This window comes from Anser anser (genome assembly GCF_964211835.1).
Source record: "Anser anser genome assembly, chromosome: 5".
NCBI lineage: Eukaryota > Metazoa > Chordata > Aves > Anseriformes > Anatidae > Anser > Anser anser.
This window is the reverse complement of record NC_139725.1, coordinates 13,286,953-13,313,252: the sequence shown is the minus strand read 5'-3', so window position 1 is coordinate 13,313,252 and position 26,300 is coordinate 13,286,953. Positions and strand designations below refer to the sequence as shown.

The 26,300-nt window shown below is 39.1% G+C and overlaps 1 protein-coding gene across 27 annotated transcripts in view; it reads left to right on the top strand.

Annotated features, from left to right (window-relative positions):
- The window catches only part of CELF1 (CUGBP Elav-like family member 1), a 59,539-nt gene that overhangs the window by 2,786 nt on the left and 30,453 nt on the right, over positions 1 to 26,300 (top strand). For 17 of the 27 annotated variants that reach the window (XM_083840470.1, XM_083840467.1, XM_083840461.1 and 14 more), the window contains one exon: positions 12,161 to 12,199. Coding sequence is in view for 6 of the 27 variants with exons in the window: in XM_083840474.1 (XP_083696600.1) it covers positions 25,988 to 26,058 (71 nt within the window). In the remaining 21 variants the exon portion in view is untranslated. Of the gene's footprint in view, positions 1 to 3,439; positions 3,462 to 12,160; positions 12,200 to 12,232; positions 26,059 to 26,300 lie in introns of those variants that run through there. The other 10 variants (XM_083840465.1, XM_083840464.1, XM_083840482.1 and 7 more) reach the window with 5 other exon arrangements.

The window sequence follows — 26,300 nt, the reverse complement described above, 5'->3', positions numbered from 1 at the left end:
CGCTTTAAAGCTCCAAAGCAAATAAGTCTGCAAAGGCTTTGCTGTAGGGACAAATAGCTCACAAGTTTGAAGTGTGATAGACAGAGCAGGCTTATTTGTTTGTGACAGCAATATAGTAGGGCACAGTCGTCATCCCAGGCAAAGGAAGGCTTCTTTCTGACATCTTGGGAAGTCTGAAACCTTCAGCCATCTTAGCTCTGTGTGCTTTAAAAGAAAAACCATTGCTGCTAACTGAATTCAGGATGAACAGTGAGCAAAGAGGAGCAAGTACTGAGGACTCCTAGTTGGACAGGCATCTTCTCTGACTTTCAACTCATGGAAAAGAGTTTCAGTTTTGGAGAGACAGTTTGTGGTATGTGTTTGTGTTTTTATGTACCGTGAGAATGCTTTAGCCTAGAACTGGAATCGGGGTCCATGAGTGGTTACAAACTAAGATGATATAAACCGGGCTGGTCTAGCTGCAGCTGTGAGATTTTTCACATTGGTTTAAATTACTTAATATTTAAATATAATTTGGAATAACTGGATTAGATATTGCTGAAATTCAGGAAAATGGGCAGAAACTTTGGGTTCTTCATCCTTTTCAGCCGCACTCCTCAAGATCTTAAAGGAGCGTGTGAATGAGAGGATGAGTGATTCTTGAGTGTTGAGTGTGTCATGCTTGTACATCTAGCAGGTTTTTTTTTTTTTTCCAGAAAAATGTTTTGTTACGGTTGCATATAGTGTGTTCTCTCAGAACCCAATTCTCTATTCTCAGAAAAACTCAGTTGAATTCTGTGGTGGCTTACATTTTTTTTACTTGAAATTACTTGGAGTTTTTCACAGCCTTGTTTTTCTTGCCTCCCTCAAAATTGGTCTTTCTGGTAGCTTTCACTTCTATCTGCAGATTATTTCATACTTTGCTTTTCACAATAATAATGTAATTCTTTGCCGCTACATTTCAGTATTACGGGTGTCAAAGTAAAACCATGGTTCTTCAAGTATCTTCTCTAAAATTCTTTTTTCACTGAATCCGTGAATATTTTTTTGCTATTTTTGCCTTAAACTACACCATTGAAAAGAAATTCTGGCATATGCATCATATGCAGGGATCCTTCAGAGTCTGTTGGAAAGGGAAGATTTGTGCCTGTTCTCCCAGAGCAGAGGACCTGTTTTTTATGAAGTCTGTAATTTTAATGAAGTATCTAGCAGACAACATCCAAGTCCACATACAAAAAGGATAGCATCTTCCTTTATTTAATCTATATAGAGATTTACAGGATGGACACCAAGTATCTTAATATCAGCAACGTTTTACAAGGTAGAGCTTTGATGAATGCTTCTTTTCTGTGAGAAAGCAATGAAATATTGGTCCTTCAGGAACAGAAGAAATATTTTGAATGTCATGTCTAGCTCTTGCAGTTTCTGTAGGCACAACAGTGTAAAATAAATTCTTCTCTCACTTACAGTCTTAAATTCCCATGTAGAATGCTGTCTCAAAATCTTCTTGCCAAGTCACGTGCACCTGATCATTATTTACCATCCAAAAACTCCTGTTTTACGTTTAAACTTCAAATTAAAAAAAAAAAAAGAAAAAGCCTTCAGAACAGTAGAGTGCTTGCATGGTCATAGGAGCTATTACAAATGGCCATTGGGAATGGGCAATGTGCAAAGGCTCTGGAAAAAGGGCTGTATATTTACTTTGCGAAGGCACACTTTTTATTGCTCAGTAGTCTGTGATCTCTTGCTGGGTGATTTAGGAAAAGTGCAAATATCCTGGTATTTATGGAGCAAAGCCACCCGTATTACATTTTGGGCTGTGTATTCGCTACCAGGATTTGACCACTGTCAGAGGCTGGCTCTAGGTTGTGCTGTGTGTATTTCACAGTACAGAAGCTCCTGTGATGCTGATTCTCTGCTGCAGAATTTGCTTTAGAATTTCTTTGTTCTCTGAAGTAATTTCTGCTTCATTCAGGGCTAAATTTAATAGGCGTTTTGTGATTGCTTTGAGGGAGCGGGACTAGGACATGTTCTGGATCCTATTTGTGAGGAAAGTATTTCAAGATCTGCTTAGGCAGACGCTAATACTGAGTATACCGGTATATTCCTGGGTTTGGAGGGAGCCTAAACCATTATCTCAGTCATGAAAAATATCCAGCTTGGTGCTTCAAATACAAGAACTTTTATGCTTATTGCAGGTTGCATTAACGGAACTGTCTGAGTAGTGCGCTTCTTGTTCTCAATTAGTTACCACACTGCTAGTCTAGCTGAAAGTTACAACCTCCGCGTACACGAGAGAACTTCTCTGGTAACTTCTCTAAGATGGCTCCACGTCACCACATACGATGTGTGATATACTAAATATAAGAGATAAGCAGCAGCTTAAGGTAATAAACCTCTCATACGAAAAATTATGTATTTGTATATGGATGAAACTGATTTTGAGTTTGCAGACTGTCACACCTGTGTACTAAAACATTCAGGGACTCTGCTGCATTTTTTTTTCTCCGAATACCTAGGCATTTGAGTTTTCAGTTATGCTGATTTTATGTCTTTCCGTGCCAGAACTTGAAAAGGGGCAGGAGGGGATGCTGCCTAGAGGTGGGTTTCTTCTGTTTTTATTTAAGAAGAATGCACAGCAGGAGGCTTGGTTTGTGTATAAGCATTGGCGTGAAGGACCGCTAGGAAAGCAGGCGTGGTATAGCAGGTCACCAGGGTAGTTCGTATCAACGAGTGGGGAAGGTGGTGCTTACTGGTTTAGGAGAATGATTAAAAAGGGAGAAAAGGTTCAAAAAGATTACTGTAATTTGCAATTACTGTAAATATAATTTGATTTGGGGAGAAAAAAGTAAACCCGAAGAAGCTAGGTGTATATGTGCTTCCAAAAGTGACAAGGAAGACCGGGCCAGTTCAGTACTTACTTCTTGAAGTGCTGGTGAGTGCGGGGATTCCCTGGAAGGGAGGTTTTTTGTCCCATGTCCAAGCTGCTGCCAGATTCTGGTGGATGAAGAGCGTTGGGAATTTCTGCGTTACTGAGGTGGACTCGAGCAAAGTGGGTTTGGGCCAGTTTCAAAACAGTAACTCCTTCTTGAAGTTTGTACGCTTCAATTTTTTTCCTCCTCTGCATGGTGTGACAGCGAACGAGTGTGCGCGCGTGTGAAGGAACTTGTTTTAGCGATGGTCTCTTTCAGAGACCATGTATGGGTAAAGCAGTTGGGCTAGTTCAGCTCCCTGCTCCTCCCTCCCTCCCTCTCAGAGAGCTGAGCAGAATCTATTCTGCTGAAATGCTTGTTCCACTTTCTGCTTTCTATATTTGTACAGCAGCAGCACGCTAGCTAGCAAGGCGCTGTGGCTGGCCTGGTGTGCGTTCGGCATTTGCTGAGCAGAATTGAGAGCCAGGGCTTACAGTCTCTGTCGTTCCGTCCGTCCGTCTGTCTGTCTGTCTCTGCGTCTCTGGGGAGGACTGGCGTTCCGAGTGAAAGGTGATCTGTTCGTGGATGTTTTGTTGTTTTTTTTTTTTATGTAAAATGCACTTCGTCCCAGCTGGGAGTCTAGGGACTGGGAGTGGAGGAGGGAAGGCAGTTGTCTTGCAGGGAGAGTATGTAGTGGGTGGCAGTGGCATCAGCAGCGTAGTTTTTAACTCCAAAAGAGCTGCTGTCTTCTGGGATGAGGGCTTTCATATCCCTACCTGCTTGGGGGAATAATTAGCCAGGGGCTGTATCTGGCCATAAAAGGTCTGTTGTCACTGTCAGCCATGAAGATTAATGGAAACTAGATCCTGCCCTGGAAGATCTTAGTGCTGCCGTTGCCTGTTGCAAGGGGGATTGATGAGGAGCTAGACGCTGGCCAGCACAGTTTAGAGTAAGGAGTTAGTGCTGGGAGATGGAGTTGTAGGAAATACCTTTTTAGGAAGAGCTGGGAACTTGTAGCTAGGACTTCCCTGGCTGTACATTTGCATAAACCTTGTACTAAGGCCCTGCATGTGCTGGGATGGCTGTTGAGTTACTTCAGCAGTAGGTCAGGCGAAGAAATAGCACAGCAAGTCTGGCTGCTGGCAGTGTAGTAAATGTTGATACGATGTTCTTTCAGTAGTGGAAGGGTGCTCAAAATAGTGGCAGCCACTGGATGCACCATTAATGTCAGCAAGAAATTGAGAGGGGGAAAAAGGGAAAATAGGATCTAAGTATTTTTTCTGTGATCTAGGGGATACTGTCCATTATAAATTCTGCTACCTTTTGGTTATTTGTGCAAGTAGAAATCACGCCTTTTGTTCCTGAAATTAGAGCAAAAGCGTTTCACTTGTGAAATAGAAGTAGCATCTTGTTAAAATCTTTCTTGAGGACAATGCTCCAGAAACTTGGTCTGAATTATTTTCCTTTCCTGCCACTGCAGTGTCTCTAGCGTGTTTCGTACAGAGAAAGCTGTGTGTACCTCAGACTTGGAAGGAGCAAATTTTGGAGGTGAATTGGGGAATCTCAGCCGCCCAGCAGTCTGAATCCCACTGTGCCTACAGGCAGGGAGCTGTGATTGATGTGTCACAGAGGCTCCTCTCATTCTTGGACTGCTTGAACTCAAGCAACTTTGTTGTGTGTCTGTTTTCAGATCCTTCTTTGTGTAACGGGGATACGGTGTGGTAATTTTTCCATCTTCGTCTGGGAAACCTGTGAAATTCATTGTGAACACGCAACTTCCAGGCTGCTAAGCTTTCTTTCTTAAGTGTCCTTCTGTGTTTCCGAATTCTCACATCCTCTTAAAGCCCTCTGCCTTTCTTCCTACTTCTCTGTTTCCTGACTCCCCGACTGACATCCTTTCATTTATACTAGCCAGAACAAAGTGGCAAAAACAATGTGAACTGTTTCTAAGTTTACAATAGCAATTAAAAGCAAATTTTGGCATTGTTTGATGCTGGTGATCAGGAATGTAAAATTGTAAATTTGGCTTTTAAACGTTCTCCAGTAGCATACTTAATTTTTTTTTGCCCATAGTCTTGTAGCAGGCATACGATTAGGCAGATTCAAAGGCCACTTAGAAGTACACTATTTCATATTCAAAAAATGTTTTTTTGTCCCTTCTGTGAAAGATGTGATAAATGGATAGAACACTGAAGAAATGCATGTTCACCAAGTGCATTGAGTAGGTGCAAGATACAGCCAGGCTGTAGAATGGCACTGGGGGATTTAAATCTTCCATTTGGTAAAAATCTTCTTAACAGCACTTAAGGGTGGCATTGTTCAGAGCCAGACTACGCTGTCAGTGTGTTTTATGGGAGGTGGATGCTTTGAGTTGTGTAGTAAACTTGTTTTGTACCTATTGTCTGCTAGTGCAAAGAGAGTGACTTAGTACTTCACCTATTTCCAGAAGCTCGAGTGATTCATGTAGCAAAATATAATGCTTTAGATGTGTAAGGACAGGAAATCCTATTTGGTGTATATACTTTGAGTTTAAGGGATAATACTTGCTAATCCATTCTGCTAATCCATTCTGGATTAACTGCATTATTATCTTGTACATAGAAACAGTTTCATCAAGGTTGGAGACAACTTCTATCTGGCATCCTTTGAAGGATTTTCTGCATTTTCGTATTACTTTTATTTTTTACCAAAATAAGTTTTTTTCTTATAGTATCATAATCATGCAGTTGATGAATAATGTCATGTTAAGGGTGGATGTTTGGAAAGATTATGGGAATTTGGAATTAAGTCCAGTGTTCATTTGAAGTTAGCTAAATTTATAAAGGCTGTTGAAAGAGAGGTATTAAACTTCAGGAGGAAAAGACATGAAAAGTGGAAGTTGAAAAGGATTTACCTTTGATATAAAAAGCTAAATCATGCAGACAAATCAAGGACAGGAACTGGAATATCTTTAATGGAGGAAGTCCATGTATTAAAAAATTGGGACAGTAAAAGTAATTGTACAGAAGCGTGTGCACACTTCTTACAAACAGTAGTGTTTTCCTAATAGAAATAGTGGGGCCCTCTTCGATTGGGGTCTTTAAAACTAAAAGGGACTCATGAGTAGAGAATTAACTAAGAGAAATGCAGCACCTAGATCAGATGATGTAGTTCCATGAGTAATTTGAATGAGCATATGCTGGTATTGCTCTGAAAAAAGCTTGTTCTGTCTTTCATGCGTTTTCCCTTTCCTTTGTGCTGCTAAGAGCATTTGTGACATTGTGCAGTGAATTGAATCATGGAACAAGTCTGGGTTAAAACTACTGTTTTCCTGTTGTTGGTAGGAGAGATCAAACCTGGATCACTTCCTTCCTCAGGTCCATTATACAGAGGTAGAAATGGATAGCTGGGGAGGAGGTAGCTGTGCTCTGTTCTTCTGGCAAGAGCAGTGATTAAAATGGATCTGCAGTAGGATTATCTTGACCTATTCTTGTGCATTTTCTCCCCATTTCTTCCTTGTCTTTTCAAAGAGCTTATATTCGATCTTTTCTAGAAACACAGCCCCCCAAAATTAGTTAAGAATTCTGTTACCTGCAGTGACAAATATCATTTGGTCCTAGACAGGAAGGTACTAAATGTTGTCACGTTGTCATAGCATATTTCACCATTTATGCGGTATCTGATGCATGCTATGTTTGGTGCTGCTGTGCTGAGAAGCCTGCTATTCTTTTTTGGGAAGAAATTGGTGAACATTCATAACAGGAGGATAAAGAGAAGATAAGTGTGCCATGTTGATTGTTAAACATGAATTTTTGATTCCAGAAGTATGAAGTACCTCCAGAATCTAGATACAAGGTACAGGAACACAAAGAGAGAATGTGACAAGATATGTAAGAGGGTTTTGTGTGCTTTGTGTCCTTAAGTAGCCAAAACTGTATTTATAGCACTTATTTTCTCGTAAAGCTTCTGGAGTCGTCTCCTGCTAGCAGTGGAAAGCAGCTGATGTCATACTGTGCCTTCCAGGAAAAGTGAATGGAAAGAATTGATGGAGAAGTGAGTGAAGAACGTCTGAAAATATGTGCTTGAAACTATGAGCAAGTTCTGAGTCTCTAGTTCTTGGCATAGCGCGTGGACGGTTTTGATCCTTCCCACCCTCTTCTTCCCTCCCACCTCTCCTCAAAAGCCTGATTGGGTGACGGAGCCAGTCTTTGCAGCGGGGAACGTTTCTGGGGCCCTGGGTAGAGCAAGGAGCGAGTGAAGCTGCCTTGGCACAGATGTCCCAGTGCGTTAAACACAAAAGATTAGCAGCCTGGATGGGGTGTTTCAGGGCCCCAAAATGAGCCTCGAGGTCAGAGTAGTAGTGGAGTAGAAGGCGACTGAAGTTGGTTGGAAAAAGTCTCGGAATGTTCTTTAGATGTTCGTGGCAAAGAAATGACAATTACGCTTCTTCAGGCAGAGAAAAGTTCATCTGAAGCATGGCACTATATTTGTGAATGGTACTCAGAAAAAAAAAATGTTTCAGGGTGCTGCATGCCATTATTTACTGATGTGTTTTCAGTATGTTTTAGGCTGAATTATTGCAGAAAAAAGTGTTCCTAAAATATGTACAGTGGTTTACATGCTTCAGATGCTATACAAAGATATTGAAGAGGCTGGTAAATATTGCAAAAAAAGAAACCATAATAACACTTACAGAGTGAGGACAAAGGAGAAACCTTCAGAAAGCTTGAGTGGAAGCTTGGGAAGAACTCCTTTGCAATGAAATAGATCTTATTGCATTTGGGTTTTTGAACAAAAGTCAGGACATTCCTAAGTTAATGTTCCCACAGCAACGTTGTGTTTGCCTCTGATGAAGAAATTGTATGAAATATTTTGAAAGTTTCAGCTCTATACACTCAATGTTAAATCTCTTAAAGTGTTAATAAAAATTACCTGTTTTTGAAAGTTATTTGAATCAGTATTCATTTTTTAAAATAGAGCATTGATGCCGGTTCTTTGTGGATGTAAATGAGAGTAATTTGAGTGTTGTATCCATTTACTTCTGCAAAGGACTTGATGGTGTGCTCATTACAAAAATAAAAAATAAGAAAAAATCACTGAGCTTATTTTTCCTGCTTTGGTTTGCAGGCATGGCAATGGCAGGTTCTGCACGGTAGAGTTCATAGCAAGTATTTGTCTAGTATAAGCCAAGTAAGGGACGCATAAGCTTAAGGTAAATCAGTCTTTCTTAGTTGGGCTGCTTTGAAACAAAACATGAGGGTTTATCCTTCAACATTTTGCAAATGTGGAATTTCAAGCCTACTCAATTTCTTACTCAGATTCTGAATTTTAGAAATTGGGACGGCTCAAAATTGTTTTCTCTCTGAAGCTGACAGTAGATGCTGGAAATGGTCACGTGCACATGTCCCCTTGTACACACTGGGTGCGTCAGTACAGAATGGTGATGGCATTAGTTTCAGGATCTTTGTGAGGAGACTGTGAGGAGATCTTTTCCCTCTGGGTTTGAATCTATTCTTTCTTGGATCGCATGGAAACAAAGTGCATACCTAGCTGTCGTTATAACAGGCTTATTTCAACAAGGAGCTATGCAAACTGTGTTTATAAACAGTACACTTAGGAAAGTGAAAGTGTTAGTGTTTGAATCTTTTGGCTGAAATGGATGAGGTTGTTAAAGTTTAGTGTTGTTGCTTCTAGAAGTAGGCAGTGTTTAAGCTGAGAATTTTGCTTCTGCTCAGTGCACCTCAAACTTCTATCCCTAATAAGACATTAAACTCTGTGCTACAGCTCGCAGGCCTTCCTGGCGCACGTACAGTATCCATAAAGCAATCAGGAGATTTCCCGTCTCCTTTTTTGTTCTAATCTGAGCTGATCCCAAAATGTGTACCTCTTTTATTCTTTGTTCTGTTCTTCCTATTGCATCTGTTAATTGAACAAATTTAAATTCTGAGAGTTGACCAAGCTGTCACGAGTAATTCAACTGGTCTATTTACTAGCTGTACAGATTGTCTGGTAACCTGGGTGCAGATTAGTATTTTTGCCTGCAACGCTGAAGAAAATATTTGACAGCACCGGCTGCAGAAATAAAGTGAGCAGACACAGTGACTAGGAGCTGGCATTGAGCACAGTGCCGAGAGGTTTGGGTAGTGTCAAGATTGCAGTGGAAGATGGGAAATTCTCAGATTAGAAAGTGTGTTTGCCTCCTGGGTAAATTTTTGGCACTGTAGGAACCTCCAGGTCTGTCAGGTTTCTTCTTGCTATCTCTGTTGTCTTTTTGTCTCCTAAGTAATGTTCGCTAGAAAGTAGCCTACCTTCTGTGCATTGTGACCCGAGCTGTGCAGTAAGTGAAACTTCACCTGCTTTGTGTAGGCCTTCCTATTCACAGCCTGTGCACTCATACTTACACGTTTTTTATATTGGTACTTAAGAGCGAATAAAACCACCGTGAGGCCAGATGTAACATTGATTTATGTGAGAGGCGGTTGGCATCAGGATGTATCCGAGATTGAGCTGTGCGGTCTGTTTTACCTGTTAGGCTCTTTAATTGTAAATGGTAGTCTTGACATCCCACAAACGTTAAATTCCTGGAAGGTGTAATCAGAACTCAGAACTAACTGGTCTAGACAAGTGCTGACTGTGACAGTATTATCATCGATCGGAATCCATTAATTGATCCAGTAATCGTTTACAGATGATCCTGAGTGCTGGGGAGACTGAAGTTTCCCCATTAAGTAGCAAAGTGGTATTGCTAGGTTTATTGGGCTCGTCTCCATCATCTAGTACTTAGTGGCCAGAGCCATATATTTTTGTTACCAGCTGCAGTTCTATTTGAATTGTATGGCATACCAGAAATTACAGCTGTTTGTTTATCACCAGGAGTATATTTTGTCACTCTTGTCTCTGGCAGGGCTAGGCATTAAACCTTCCTTTTTCTACATGGACCTGTTGGGTGGTGTCGTGGCTCCTCCGAGCTTTGGGTAGCAGGGGTTGGAAGCAGCTTCTGGTGCAGCGCATCAGTCAAGGACGGTAACTGCTGGGAAAAGCATTGCCAAAGCCGCGATGTCCTGATTTACACCTATTAATTGTTTTGCTGTCCCCACAAGAACCTACGCTCAAGCAGCTATGAAAACAGTTAACTGTCAGCCTCTAATGCTCGACTGGGGTCAGTCTGCAGTTTGCACTTAAAGCCTAATGCTGTGTCAGTTAATTAAAGAAATTGGTCTGTTCCACACCTTGCTGGGTACGTGTCAGATGTATGTGCCTTCATCTGAAGTATCCAAGTTCTGACTTCTTTTGAGAAGAAATAGGGTTGCCAGATACTTTGGCCCTTGGGCTAGGTCTGTCTGTGTAAACCTGAATAAAGGATTCAGTGGATTTATGTTCTGCATGCGATTACAAGCCATGCTGAAACAATTTTGGTTTGAGAAGCACTTATGATTTAAGAGCGTTCTCCTAGACAGGTGGTCGTCAGATTTGCTACTTGCTTTTATAAAGTTTTTATTGTGTTGGATTTTCTTTGATTCAGTGAGATGTCATTTTTTTCCAAAGGTATCAAGAGTTATAGGTTCCTCTGGCTATGTTAGCTGCACTTTAGTCTCCTTTGAAGTTTTTAAATTAGTTCTCTAATGTTGCATAGTTATATGTGCTAAGGGAAGGTTTTCTTTTCAACATTTAAAAAGTTGTTTACTGTTATTTTTTGCGTGATCAGTGACCTGTGTATTTCAGGTTTTACTGAAAGTTCATTATCACAGCAATACAACTCGCCATTTATGACAACTCCATAGGCCTTAAGTACCTTGCAAAGTCTGAGATTGAAAGGAGGAAAAAATAAAATTTGTATTACATGTTTTGAAGTTAGGGCCATTAGCAGGAATATGAGACCATGTTTTGACCATAAATAAATATGCTTTAATTAAACTTCAAAAAAGCAGTGGAACGTGGATGAGGTTGAAGGAGGTGTACTCAGGTAAAATATTTGCCAGAATTGCTAGTAGGAGGTAGTGCCATTCTGAAATGTTATGAATGTTTGTTCTGAATTCATTATTCTGAACATTATTCTGAAACCAAACAAAAATATACAGCGTTCCATGACTAGTAGTCAGTTTTCAGTAATATTCTAGAAAAGATAAATTAACTCATCATTTTGAAAATACACATTTCAGATAACTCAATTTCTCAGAATTCCTGGATTGGATTTTATTTTTCTTTTCATAACTAGTATTATAAGAAAACTCAATTTCTGTTACGTTTAGGCTTATGAGTTCATTTAGTGGGTATAATATTTAATTAAGACAATTGAATTAATTAGGAATGATTTTTAAAATGACTATAAAATAAGGATATAAAATCTCAAAAAATCTCCCTCCAGAAAAGAGAGCGTGAGTACATGTGACAAATATCCAAGTATATTAAAAGATAAGTTAGAAGAGGATAAGGATCACTTATGCATACTTCTCAAAGAATATAGAACAAAGGTTATGAAGAGGCCTGCAAAGCAGGGAAAATGTGGGCACTCAGATAGCCTTGTAAAACTCTTCGCATTGCAGAAGAATGCTGGTTTTGGTTGTTTGCCTATAGATATGTAAGCAGACGTGGATTTTTTTGTTAAATATTGCTAGACAGCCATAAATGTAGTTCTGCAAAATAGCGTACAATCTAGGAGGGAGCAGAGAAGAAATTCTTGATAAATAAATACTTCCAGAGTTTGTGTTTCGATATATGTTGGCTTGTGTTATGGGTCGATTGTTGAGTAGCATCCCCGACTTATGAGATGTTAGTGCAGAGAGTCTGTATAGTTCCTGTTTGATTTGCTTAAGAAATAACACTTGTTCCTTGTGGTGTTCTTTGTGTTACCTAATTCAGAGCTTTTTTTCATACACTTCCATCTCTACTATCTTACATCAGAGTTCACATCTGCAGGGTCATTGTCATCTGTTAGTGCTGCTGCTCTTGAACTGTAATGTAGGTTAGGACTGTGGGCGCTGCTGTTGGTAACACTGCTTCTGTCTTGAGATGAAAAGCCACACAGGTAGGATAAATCTACAGAATAGTAATAGGACACTACAAGACATCTGCTGCCCCTTTCTTTTGTACCCTTCCACTTGTTCACTCTATTTTGAAATGTGCAATCTATTTATTTTAAGTCTAAATAAGATTGTTACCACCGTATGATAACTTGTTACTAGAAATGGGCTTTACTTTCACACTTCTCAGCTGTTTGCAAGATGCAGTTCATGTTGTAATGATTGTTACTATGATTCTAACTTGAGTGTTTCTTGTTTCTTTTCTTTTAGAGTGAAGACTGGAAGTGTTAGAGAGGTGCGTAGCTGCAGGTATGAACCAACTACAGTTTCTGTCCCTCAGTTGTTTATTGGGGCTTCCTTTCAAAGGTTTAGAGACAAGTTGTTTTTACTTTGAGATATGTGGCTGTTTTCTACTGCAGTGAGCAATAATATTCCTTCAACCTTAAGCTCTTTGTAATTTCCTGCCCTTGTGCTGCTAAAGGGACTTGGAAGTGGTAACAACTTAGGACTGTAAGTACCAAATAACTATGCTTCTTTAGCTCCATATGTAACTTAATAATTTTATAATAATTTTATAAATGCAAGTAACTACAAAGTAGAAATGTGTACCTTCATAGTTACTTCTTAGCCAGAATAAATCTCAAGTTCTCTATACTACATATAACTCTAAAGGTATTGGTTGGAAGAACTCCATGTGGGCTGAGACAAATTTCATTATGTTCAGCATAACAGGAATGTGGTTGTGTGTGAAAATGTTTGGAGCCAAATGTGAGGATCTTCTGGTGCAGTCCTGTTAATGTCTGAAGTCTAGCAAGGGTGTAATTTCATGAGCCAATTTCCCCCTTCCTGCTTTACTCAGTTCCCAGTGCTGATTATTTGATGGTGCCTGGTTCTCATGGTAGTTTGGCTGCATGTTCCACAGTCAGTTTGCTAACCCAATAAAAATCTCTCTCATGATGAAGTTGTTATTTCTCTGGTTTAGTGACTTGGATTGATTGACACTCCTTTTACTGCACAATAAAAAAAAAAAAAAAAGACCAGTATCTGTAACTGTGCAGCTTTAGGACAGTCGACCTGTGACTGTTAAGTAACACTATCATGCTCAAATTGTGATGATTGTTGCTATTCTGAGAATTACCTCTGCTATGGCAGAAATATTTCAGATGTGCTTTAGTGTACAAACAGAGACAGGAGGCTCTTAAATAAGGAATTAGTATACTAGCCATGTCACTTTCCAGCTCTTATACAGAATGCTGCTGATAGTTTTACCAAGGCCCTTAAGAGATGAAAAATGAATGCTTATTTCAGTTACAGTAGATCCTTTCCCTACAATAGTCTTAAATCTAAAGTTCCTACAAGAAGGGGAGACAATGGCATTGATTGATGTACCTGTAGATATTAGGCAGTTAGTGACACTGCAAAAAACAAGAGTGGATAGGAAGGATGTGTTCCTTCTGTGATATGTCCTTATCGAAGAACTTAGAAGTGTGGGTGGAGAGCAATGTCCCCTTACTGGTTTTGGTATGTTGACTTGCTCGTCCTGTCAAGATAGAAAAAAGAGCCAGGAATATCTGTGGAAAAAATGGCCAGGGGCAAACATGTTGCTGAAGAAAGCAGAACAAAATAAGATGTGTGGTCAGTGGAAAATTATGCATGATTTGATAGCTCATACAAGATGCAAGTCCTGCTGGCTAATATGGCTATTCCTTTAGATGTAGCGATGGAGAGAGAGTATGGGACTGACAAAACCTCTAGTAAGGAGCCTCTGAGCCCTGCTTGTGTTCTAGACAAAGGCTTCAGAGGAAATACTTGTCCCATGTAGATCCAATTTGGTCTTAAGGAAATTAGTTTTTGAAGTCTTTACTAGGGTTTGAAGTATGCTCACGGTGGGAGGAGAAGCCATAACAACAGTCTTGCGTGAAAAATACAACTAGCTGGGGAGGAGTGCTTGTGCAGTCTGTGATTGCTCCCTATCCAGAGCAGGATCAGAGAGATGAACCTCAGTAGGTTTAAAATATATATATATATATATATATATTTAGAATTCAATGTGTCAAATAAATATATGAAAAAAGGCTATAAAGGTGTGCTGATTTCCTTTGAATATGGATGGATGCATACTTGAAAAAAATGTATTTTGTATTTGTTCGAACTGTGGCGACAGAATGGTTGAAGAAGCAGGTAACAGAAGGAAAGGGACCCCTTTGTCTGGAAGTTGGAATACACTCAGTGAGGTTTGAATTTTGATATTGCCTTGAGGAGGGATTTGTTTTCTATCCATGGCCATTTGCTGTGATTTTCATAAATACACTGGTAAGGATTTAGTCACGCCTATATCAGAAAGGAAATATAATTTGTCTTAAAAATGTATTATATCCTGCCTCTCTGTAGGTTATTCATTAGGGTAGAAATAGCAGAAGTTGGTACCCAAGAATACTTCATTTCTGAATGATTTTTAGAAAACTGGCTTTTGTTTGGAAGTACCAGTTTGAGGGCACTGGTCTCCAGGCATTGTGGGTGTTGCACAACAAAACTCCTAAGTGGCCAGCCCACTGCGGTTTACCCTTCCTGCTCCTTTGCTGCTCTATTAGGTCCATATAGAAGGTAGGAAAGAGAATGCTGGTGTTGGTGTTTTTTTCTGAAGCATTCCTGTCTTTTCCGACAGCCTGATCTGTGATTAGACCTAGTTTTACAGACTTGCAAGATTTTGCCAATTACAAAACACAGTTCCAGAATCTGTTGGTTTGGATTATCTAAATAACAAAATCTTCAAATTATTTAAATATCAAATTATTCAATTTTGATTGCTGAAAATAAGCCACAGATTAGAACACCTCAGTTTCTGGTAAGGTACATAATTTCTCATCCTTATGAGAAAAAATTTTGAATTCGTCTGTCTTAATATGAATGTAGAAAGGTGTCCAAATGAAAGAAGATCAACATCCTCTTCTCTTTAACATCTAAGGTTATATAAATCCATATTAATTATATTAATATATTAATCAAAATTATATATATTCATTGCTTTTTATACATACCAGTATAAAATGCCTCTTATGATGAACTGCCCAGAGATGAATCAGGGTAAAACTGTCGGAATTCTGATTAGAGTCTGGTGCAGAGAATTAAACTGAGGAGGAGTCAGCTTTGCTTTGAGGTGAGGAATCAGCTGGCCTTTTAAATAGCACTTGCCTTTGTTCCACACTTTTATGGTAGCTGCTGTCTCCAAGCAGACAAGTTTTTGAAATGGAGAGTTTACTCTGAGACTTGGGATTGGTCCTGGTGCTCGGAAACTTTTATGCTACACTTTGCCAAAGCAAACTAAACAGTTATTCTTCTTGTCAAGTGTTGCTGTTTTAAGAGGGCCTTGTGAGCACTGACAGTTTCAGGAGTGAGGAACTCCAACTTTCTGTTACACTTGTCAAATCTACGTGCACTATGCTTATATTCTTCCAGGCAAACAAATTTGCCTGAACACTGTTCAAATGCCCTGTGGATAGAAGAGAGAATGGTCATACCTCTTGCTGCCCCGTCCCTCCTTTAGGATGATGCTTTTGTTTTCCTGAAGGTAAAATAATTAATTGTTTGGCACCCCTACGGGGCTAGCCAGTGCACTAAGTAGAAATGATTATTGCAATGATTGCTATTTTAACTGCGTGTTACACTCTGCTGGTGCTGTCTGAGCTGCCTGTGAACTTTTCAGGTAATGTGAAAAGCAAAGTTTTCATTTGGATAAAATAAAATGGGAGAGAAATAATGTGTGGGTTTTTTTTAACCGTAGTGTAATGTCAACTGTTCTTGTTTTGTAGCTGGTGCTATTAGAAGAAAGAACTTAAGATTAAAGGACTTGTCAAAACAGCTTGCATGGCTGTTCTGATTGCTGCAAAGGACAATGAAACTTGAGACTTGTTGCTTTGTTTAGTCTGAAAGGTCTCTTGAAACTTAAAAAGGAAGGGGGGAAAAAGCCTCTATCATACTTGTAGAAGTTTTTTAAACAGAACTGGCTGCTATTCTAAAAACTATCAGGAAGGAGAGGCCTGTAAATTATTCAATAATATGAAGTTTGTTCCTTTCAGTTAAGATTGTTATGTTTCTGAAGTAAAACAAACAAAAAACCTCACTCTCTGACCAGTTCTTACTTCCTCTAAATTCTTTACACAAACAGTTGGTATACTACTTGCAATAAACCTTGGCCAAAAGTATTTTTCATGTGGGGTGATAGAACAATCTTCATACGTGGTATTGTCCTGGCGCTGTACAGTTGGTTCTGTAGTCTCCCCTGGGTCCCATATGCAACTACACGGCAATGCTCTGTGTAAACGTAGCTAGTTGGCGTGCTCCTTGTAGCTCTGCGGTGTGTTTGGCTTGGAGAGAAGCAGACTGTTCAGAGCTTTCCAGGACCCAGTGGATTTCAAACTCCTTAGCAGAAGAATAATTTCTGGCCGTGTTTTAGTGGCAGAAAACTAACATAAAATGTGTAGTTGATTCTTTTTAAATAATTCTGCAAATATTGCCGAGATGACAAAATGTTTTCAGTGCATCTTCTTGACTAAGTCTAGAGCTGCAGATTCACATTATATAGGGAAAGACAGCAAAACTACAAGGCTCTTTGAAACTAGATTTCTAGGTCTTGCCTGTGTTTAGATCTCCTTCAACTTCTTACACTTATAAAATGCTTCCACAGAATTGTTTGCAGGGTCGTTTCTTAGACAAAAGGCTGAAATACGTTGAGGTGAACTGGCTGTTATCGCAGACAGAAAGAGAGGAAAGGTTCCTCTGCTTTCGGGGCACGGTAGTTTGCAGGCATTAGTATTCAAATTCTTTTCTATGGAAGACTGGGCGTTGAAGTGTAGGTGTTGTATACTATCCGTACTTCCAATTTGAACAAGTCAGAATTCAGTTAAAAACAGGAGAAAAAAAAAAAGAGGACAGAACACTTCAGGCAGCAGCAATGTTTTGTTCTGTTTCCATTTCCTTTTAGTAGTTCTGTAATTTCACAGGGCAGAGATGCATGTCCTCGCTTCTTGTACTCTTATTTCCTGCCTTGTCTCCTGCTCTGTGTTATATTGCTGCCTTTATTTCCTCTTACTATTGTTGTGGCCAAGCTTCTTTTCCTAATTTCTCAAGGTTTTTTTCTGTCTATGTTGCCAGCGTGTCCACAGGTCTTTCAGATCTCTTAGGAATTTTTCTGTAGTTTGTCTCTTCCAAAATACATAAGCATTGTTATGTTCTAGCACTGTAATGATAAAAACTCAAAATGCTTCCCAAACCGTCCGCTGGAATTTTGGCTGGTGTTTAAAAAAAACAAACAACAAAACAAATATTTTTACTGAAGTCATTTTTTGCATGTCTTTCAGTAGAGATTAAACAGTACCTGAAATATTACATTTATCGGCAAAAAAAAAAAAATAGGCTAACAAGATTAAATCCTTTATAGTTTTTCAGTGGCTATATGGCTTCGTAAACAACAAGTTGGCAATGAGACGAGGAAACCTACAAGCATCTGCTTCAAAAGCAGTTGCCCTGGGATTCATACATCAATGCTGCTTCTTCATATCAATTATTAATTGAGAAGTGTCTTGCAAGCAGGGATAAACATGCGATGATTACCTTGTCTTTGGTTTGACAAAATTAATTATTCTAGGCAGTCTGCATTAAGGCTTGCCATTATCTGTTCTACAAGTACAGCTGCTCTAGTAGGTTGTCATGTGTTAATTGCTCCAGATTCATGATTTAGCCTTTTGGCAATTTGTTCATCTGCATATATGCCTCGTGTCTTTCGTAGAATTCCTCTTCAGCCAGGTCTTTGTCTGCTTTGCATCACAGTAAGTTTTGCTGTGTTTTTTTAGTGTTTTTTTAAACATTTTTAATCCACTACTACTGCTACCACCAAGAAACAGCTGATAAAGCTGATTTTTGTCTCCCTCCCTATTCCTTTAGTCTGAAGAAAAATGAGGAAATATGCCAGATAAAATTAAGGAACAAAACTTATCTGGGAGAGACTGTTACATTTTTACGAAAATTACCAGCTATGTTTTATGTGTCTTTGGGGGGCAGGTGTTAGAAGGAAACAGTTAAGCAACAAAGAAAAGATGGAGTTCATCAGTAAATATTTTAATGTGAAGTTTTTCCTAACAGATTTTATTTATTTCACTGTGTTGTTTTAGTAGAATATTAACCTGATGGTGCGTAGGTACTCTCCTTGAAAACAGGGTGGGCAGGTACTGGCTGCCTTTGGAAAAATGCCGGTATATACTGTCTGTCACTGTAAATGGCACTGTTGTGGACTGTGATAGTTCAAATCCTTTGGAGTTTGTCTTTGTCTTTAAAAAAAGAAAAAAGAAAGGGGGTAAGGATTCTGAAAATAATAGTTGTCATTTGTCTTTTTTATTTATTTTTGAGTAACGTCAAACCAGAGAGATTTGGAGGCTCTCAGTTTGCTTATTCTTCATTGCTCTAGGATAAGAAATTCCATGATTGGAGGTAGGTGTTAGACAAGCCCAAGCCGTTGTCAGGAAGTAGTTTCCTGGCCAGTCTACTTGTTTCTTCATTTTTTTAATGCCTATGCAAGGATTTCTGGTGTCATCACTGAAGCAGCAGACACAGCTGCGGCAGGTCAAGCACTAGGTTAGCAGCCTCATGCTGCTGTGTTAGCTGATGGCTATGTCCTAAGAAAGTGAGAGGGTAGCGTTGTGCAGCTGTTCTGCCCTAGGGAAGCAGAGCATTGTCTGCAGAGCTGTGGGTCGCTCATGCTGCTGAAGTCTGATACCCACAACCCCACTAGTATATTCACAGCATGCTCATGTTTCCCCATTCAGGCAAGCAGATGAAGACAATGAAGGAAGAATTGCAGAAGTTTGGGAGCCACAGTCCTGAAGGCTGTGAACTTCATTTATCTGCAATAAGAGGGTATTAAAACTGATAATTCAGCTTCTTCTGAGTTCCTGTTACTAGCAGTTATTCCCAGAGCTGTACATTGTTGCAGGTTTTTTTTGGCTTCTGGGATTTGAACAAATGGTGTAACCTGCTTCCTGGTAGATAAGCTCTCATGTTGCAGAGCTGTCATCTCCCATTTGGTGTAGTTGTGCTCAGGAGTAAGCCAGGTATTGAATATACCACAGATTGAGTTTATTTGTCAGTTATATGCTAACATACTGAAAGCAATTGCAAGGCATTTTAAAAGAAAGGAAAATGCATACATACTGATAACTGTCTGTGTTGTAGAATTTCTGAAGGCCAGAGGTGTGATTTACTACTACTTATTTTTGTTGCTTATGAAAACATTTGAATACATTACTGGTAATAAGTTTGCATTTTTAATTACCATTTACATAATATATGTATAGCTCAGCTTTTGAGTAGTTTTAACAGCACAACTTTTCTTTTTTTTTTTTTTTTTTCCCTATAGTGCTTTTTGCCCTTCCTTTCTCCCAATACACATGCATAGGATCTTTGACATGTTCCAGACTTCCTGCCTTCCACATTTATAGAGGGTAATAATCTGTACTGTTTGTTTTCACCTTGTCACCACAAAACTGACCCAGTAATCTCTCAACCTCTGTTTTCAGCTTATGAGAACCTCACCTGTTGTGGGTTTGTCTGGTAGCTTCCAACTACTAGTCCAGTCTGTCCTTGCACTCATGTAAGTTTATTGTATTTGCAGTATCCCGCCAGCAAGCAGTTAAAAAAACGACTACCCTTTGCGTGAAAAAACATCTCCTTTCCTCTGAGAGGAGGAATACTGATGTATCAGCCATTAAGATTTTGCTTTCTTATCTGTCATTTGAAAAGTTGGTTAGCTTAGAGACATTATCTACTTGCGAAAATAGGCCACATGTGACCTATTTGAGCTGATACATGCGTTCACGTCAGTGCTTGCTTCAAGTAAAAGCCAGAAGGATGACATCTAGACTTGTCAGTCAAATGGGCGTGTGGTAGTCAACGAAGAACTGCTTGGCTTCACATTGGCATGGGGTAATGTTATATATACACATCTTCCCGATCTGTTTTTACTTTTACATTAAGGTCAAAGAGAGTTCTGTCAAAGCATCATTTGATTCCTGGACTTTGCTGTTTGTACTTCCAGCAAAACAATGGCTTAAACTGACCTGTCTGAACCCTCAGTGTTCTAGACTACTTTGCTGGTGCCCTTTGAAGAGCCCACGCACTAATGCGTGCATCACAGGGAACAGACAGGAGGGACTGGATGTCGGTGTACAGCCTGTGCAGTCTGTGCTCAAGTCCAGAAGTATCTTGACTGATTGATAGAAAGTAGTTGAATTAGTTGGGTTTTTATTAGCCTGTTTTTAAAGAAAACAATGCGCAAGCCTTGATCTTTCCTGAAAACTTTGGAATTCACTGTTCATTAAAAAAAAAAAAAAGGCAGAGCAGTAAACATCTCAAGGCACTGAGTTCCTAAGCATTAAGTGAGTGTGACCGTGCTTTGAGTAAGTCAAAACAAAACAGTCAGCTCCTTTCCTTTGTCTGGCAGTGTGCTGGTAGCTCTGAACTAGTCTTGCTGTTGGCTGTTGAAGACATTGAAGGCTCTTGAGTTTCATTGGGTTTATTATAAGGAGGTAAGATACATCTGTAGGAACAGCTTTTTTTTTTTTTTTAGTTCTGCTTGTGGAATGTCTTGTCACGTTTGTAGTAAGGGTCAACTAACTAGTGCTTTGGTTTATTGTCTAGCAAACAATGTTCTCATTTCTTTGTGTCTCAGGAAGGCATCATTGCATCCTGATTGGCCTGTATAACACCTGGAAACAGAGGAGCTAAGGGAAGTAGTTTGAATTTTTGCATCAGGTCTGTACAAAACTGGGAAAACAGCGCGTTCTTTTCTATCGCAGTTTGTAATCCCAGATGGTACTCTGAAAAAGCATCTTCAAGTGATAGGTCTTTTCTGACCAGCTTAGTTTAGAACCCCTTTGCACAACCAACTTAGACAGGTATTGGGCTTTATATGCTGTTTTGACACATCAGATTTGTGTTCATGGTTGCCACAGAGAGGCAACTGTGTTTTTAATCCACACAAAGTCTTCACTATTTTCACATGAAGAGTATATACTGGATATGTTGATTTAGAAAAGTAAAAAGTTGTTTCTAAGGAACTTGAGAAGTGCCACACTGGACTAATAGAGTGCAGTCTAGATTTGTGTTTTGGTTCTGATAATGTGTAGTATTGCATGCATTAGACAAACGGGTCTAAAATCCTAATAATGATTGATTAGTCTGTGTTTAAAGGTGAGTTTACTTAGTAGTTCCTTATTAATGTTAGCTAGAAAGTGGTAGATTTTTATGTCCAGTATTTTGATGCATATAACCTATTGGTTATCTGGTTTTTGTTCGTTTTTTTAAAGTGGGAATCTTATACATATATGTGCACTAGATAGAAGTGGAAAAATATATTCCTGTAAACAACCAGTGGTGTTCAAACCCTGTCAATATTTTACAGGATTACAAAACTCACTGCCCCTAAATATTTTATCTATGAACTTAGTAAGAAGTGTTCCTTCTTCCATGTTTCAGACTTGCCTTTGCAAGTCTCTCCTGCTTTAGTTATATGAATATGGGAAACTACAACTGCTTAGTGAAATGAGTGGCAGGAATTTTGTTTCAAGTGAATGTTGCATTGCGGTAAGAAGACAGGAAGAACAGAAAGATTTCAAAAGAATAATATGTATTTAGGGAATCCTACGGCCAAATTAAAAGACAATGTATGTGTGTGTGTTTTTTTGTCTTTTTTTATAAACTCCACCATTTAGACTTCATTAGTAAAAACAAATTTGTTCAGGTGATAGTGCAATGCTTTACATTCTTTTCCAGAAAGATAACCTCATTCTCACTTTAGGAAATAGGTTGTGTATAATTCATTTTGAATAAGCTGTCTTTACGCTCTTATTTGATAGTAAGCTTAGCCACCATTTTATTTTTTCTTTTTCTAGGAGTGCTTACGTAGAGAAAACACGCTTCCTGTAAGGTACAGGAATAGGTGACATGCTGCTTCATCTTCTGGCAGAGAGCCGGGAGTGCTGGGGGTTGTTCAGTCAGACAGAAGTTCAGAATTCATTTGTTTTGATCTTTCATAGAATTAATTGGAGTAGAAGCTGAAGGTAAACAGGGTTTCATTCACAAGCCAGAGAAGTAGAATAAGAACATCTTGATTTACCTCAAATAGTGTGGTCCCCAGAAATATTTTTAAGAAACATACAAACAAACCCTTATATTACAAGCTGTTTTTAGAATAGATTTTACTTAAATCGTGCTAGGTCTAGAGAGTATAGAGGATTTAAATGCTCTCAGCTATATGCATAAGAGCGAGCACCGTGAAACTGGTATTTCCGAGATAAAAGCAGTTGTCTTCCCCTCCTATCGTTTTCTGTATCTAGGAATTTCTATGAAAATCTCCTATACATGAAAATGGTTTTCAGTTAAATTAATCTGAATTGTAAGCAACCCAAAACTTTATTTATGTTGATGGTAAATTTAACATTCTCAGTGTATGGGATTTGAGCACTCACAACGAATAACTGTCATAGAGATTGTCAGAGAAAGAAACTGCATCTTTGGCTAGTAGGTAAGGGGCTTTTTGTACCTATTAAGATGTGGGAAGACATTTTGGGTTCCACATATGCTGAAAACATTCTGTCGACATGCTTACATGATCAACAAAGAAATGATAAAATATTGACAGGTAGTTACTGTATTTTGATGTGTGTAACCTAGGGGTTATCTGCTGAAAAAAACAAAACTGCAATTCAGCAGCACTGTAGGGATCTGGATATGCACAGATAATACAAGGGGAAGTTTATTCTAGGACCTGTCTCCTTCAGAGCTTCACAGTGTCTGATTTCCCCGTAGCCTGCATCTTTTCCCATAGTTTGCTCTCACCATCCCAGTAGTCCCTCAGCTTCAGAGCTGTATATGTTGTCTGAGGTTCAGATTGTATAAAATAAAAGATAGTATTATCTTTAGCTTCCAGTTAATTGCTCGTTGAAATGAATGAGGCTTTCTTAGTGAAAGAAAATACTGCACTTGGTTTTTGGGTTTTATTTTCAAGTTTTGTGCCCAAAGATGTGATGTAATTCTTCAAGCATAAAAATAAAAGCAAAACTTTCAACATTCATGCCTTATAATCTGAGGAGTTTATATGGTGATATATTCTGCAACATAGCCTTAGGGCTTCAGAAATGTATTTATAAAAAAAAAGAAGTGAGATTTAATCTATAGTATGCAGAAGTTTTTAATGTTCATATTGTCAGGTTAGCACCACGTTTAAATTTGTAGCTACAGTACATAGAGCTTGGAATGTCAGACATTGTTTCTATTATCCTTTGAATAGAAACAGTCAAAGAATGGGTCTGGAAGCCAACAGGAATTTGACATCTGAGCAAAAAATAAGTGTGTTTAGCTGTCTAATTTTTCTTTCTTTGTGAGCAATGGCTAGGATGACTTTTGTGTTTTTATAATTCCAAAGAAATAACCTCTTTGCTTTATTCTTCCAACTTCTATGCAGTAGTGAAATACCATCTTTTTCCACTCTTTCTGATATTTTTACAAGAAAAGTCCGGAAGTGTTTTACTCTCATCAACTTGATTCCTTCAACTAAATAATGTTAAAACGTAACTGTTCTCTATACTAATATTTTGTCACTGTAACTGCCGTCATTACTGCGGAATTATGGCACCTTGAAGCATGGAGTCTTGGCTAACGTACATTCAGATATTTATCCACCCTTCTAGTATTATTTTCTTTCCCTCCCTCAAATTGTACATAACAGCATGTGAAATATTTTTGGCAGAGTTTTTCATTAAATGAAGTGAGCATATCAGAGGAGAAAAGAGTAAGTATAATGAGAATTAGAAATTAATATGTAGCGGGATAACTGTACAAAACCAATGTTTTAATGAGCAAAGCCAGAAAACTGAATTTGACATGGAGTGTAACAGTGTGACAGTGAAGGATTTGGTAACTTTTCTGCCTGTATCTTGTTGCATTTTTGTTTTAATGGAACAAACGAATATGCTTTCTGTTTTGGGGAGCAGAGAGATGTGGGGATAAAAGCAAATCAGAATGACGTAGTGACTTAAGCTAATCAATCTCAGTAATGTTTTTGAAACCCATTTTCTAGAGTATACCAGCATTGTTTTTCATCAAACCTACAATGCCTATGGCTGCTGGAGTATTTTACTGGCTGCTTTAGAAAGCTAAGGATGAGAGGTGTTCTGTTACTGTCTTTAGTAAGACTAGAATTCACAATGCTGAGCTATAGAATCATATAAACAATGGAGAGAACCCCAGTAGATCTTCTGCTGCTTTCTAACCATATAAATCTGAAGTGTTTCTCTTTGCGGGTTCATTTTAGAAAAATCCATGAAGTGGGCCTCGGGCTGAATTCAATGTTTGAATATGATGTGTTTTATGCAGGATGGCATTTTTCAAGTAGGAAGCCTGTGAGATGTGTCTGAAGGTAGATACTAACAATTTACTGAAAGCTAGTAAATTGACCTGTGTTCCACAGTGCCTACTTGTGTGCTTATGCCAGTGGTGCTTAGCAGGTAGCTTACACCTTCTTGTTAAGGAATAAGCCTCCATGCATTTACCACATAGTAAGAGCATGCATGAAGTAGTTACTGCCAAACATCTGATGTGTGATAAATTCATGTCCTCTCGTATTTTGCAGTAACTTATGTCTCTCTATTACAAGGCCCAGCTCACTGTAGGCAGAAGATGGGAAATGTTCTCTTTTTCAGAGGTTGGAAAGGGTTATTTATCTAAAAAATACTAAACATGCTCTAATTGTGCAAGCATAAAGAAAGTTGGTATACTGGCCAGTCTAAATAACTGCAGGTACGTGTTGCGGTCATTGACAGACAAGAAAAGTGATCGCGGTTGACCCAGTATGCATTCCTTGATAATGCTCTAAGAGTTTATTATGGGGTTGTATTGTCTGTATGCATAAGGCTTATCTGGATTCATGTTGGACTTGAGCTAATCACACCACTTGGAGTGCTCGGACACACCCAGCTGGCTCTGTAGCACACTCTGCAATCAAATGTTTCTGCATCTCACAATGTGGTATTAACAAGATTATCTCCCCATTAGTTTGAGTACTGGAGGCTTAACAATAGGTCTGTATTATGCATGTAATTATTACACCTCACAGTTCCTCGATGAACATGTTATTCCTGTTTTAGTGATAAAGAAGCTAAGGTGTTAAGATCAGTGTTTTCAAAGTTTATACAACAGTTTTCAACAAATCGCTGCCAGGAACAGTATAAAAACAGGAATGGTATTACCACTAGACCTGTATTTTTCCCTTTCTTCATCATCTGTATGTCTCTGGATTTACAGAACCATGATAGGCCAAGTGTTGTTTCCAAAACGATGGATGTTTTGCTCCTCTAAAGAGGAGTTGTTGAAGTTCTGTGAGAGTTGGGGATTTTTTGAGTTAACAGACCTTAGCTTTGATATTTTTTTGGCAGGTTCAGAGAAACAGTTGGCATTTTTCTGCCTAGAATTTGAGAGTGTCAAAAATGGCACAAGATGGAAAGAGTGAGATCATTAATCAGACATTGAAAATGTTTATGGGGAAGGAGCCTTTTGACTACGCGCAATGAATTGTCCACCTTAATGCTGGTGAGATGGGAACTGCCTGGATCTCAAGGCCTTGGGCTGCCATTTTGGGAGGCAAGGAGTTAGTTGGGGATGGAAAGACTGGAGTTCGTATTCTTTCTGCTCTGTTACCCATTGCTATCTTCATGGATCTGACACTCTGTTTATCTGACAGTGCACTCAGTACTGCTTCGCCAGGGAAAATTGCACAAAACAAGCCCAGTGCATCAGCATTTTCATTGTGTATTGAGCTGAGCCTCCCTTCACATGGTCACATCCCCTTTTTAATCTGGGATTCCATGTCCCTTTCCCAGTCCAGCCTGTTTCTGTGGTGTCTATTGCTGGTCTCCCCGAGCTTCTGTTTCTGTGGTTTGAGTGTTTTTTGTGTGGCTGAGTGTTAAGACCTGCAGGACTTTTGGAAGTGCGTTGTTTAGGGGTTAGGCAATACACTGAGTTAGTATTAGTAGTTTGTGACAGTCTGAGGTGATGGCTGCGTTTAAGTTGGATTTCCTCCCGGAGATGATGGTGGACCATTGCTCCTTGAATGCTAGCCCTGTGTAAGTAGTCTATCTTCATGTCTAATTTTATAACTGTAGTGAGAGTTGGAATTGCTGTCTCTGAAGCCAATGCTGTCTAATGAATTCCCCTTGCCGTGGGAGGGGGAGGCGGGGGGGGAGAGGGATAGGGGAGTCTGCAATTTGTTTTCGTGAGGAAACCGTACCAGGCATTGGGAGTTGATACTGGATTCTGGACAGAGGAAAAAATTGGTTAATTTTGGGGATGGGGGTAAGGAGGAATA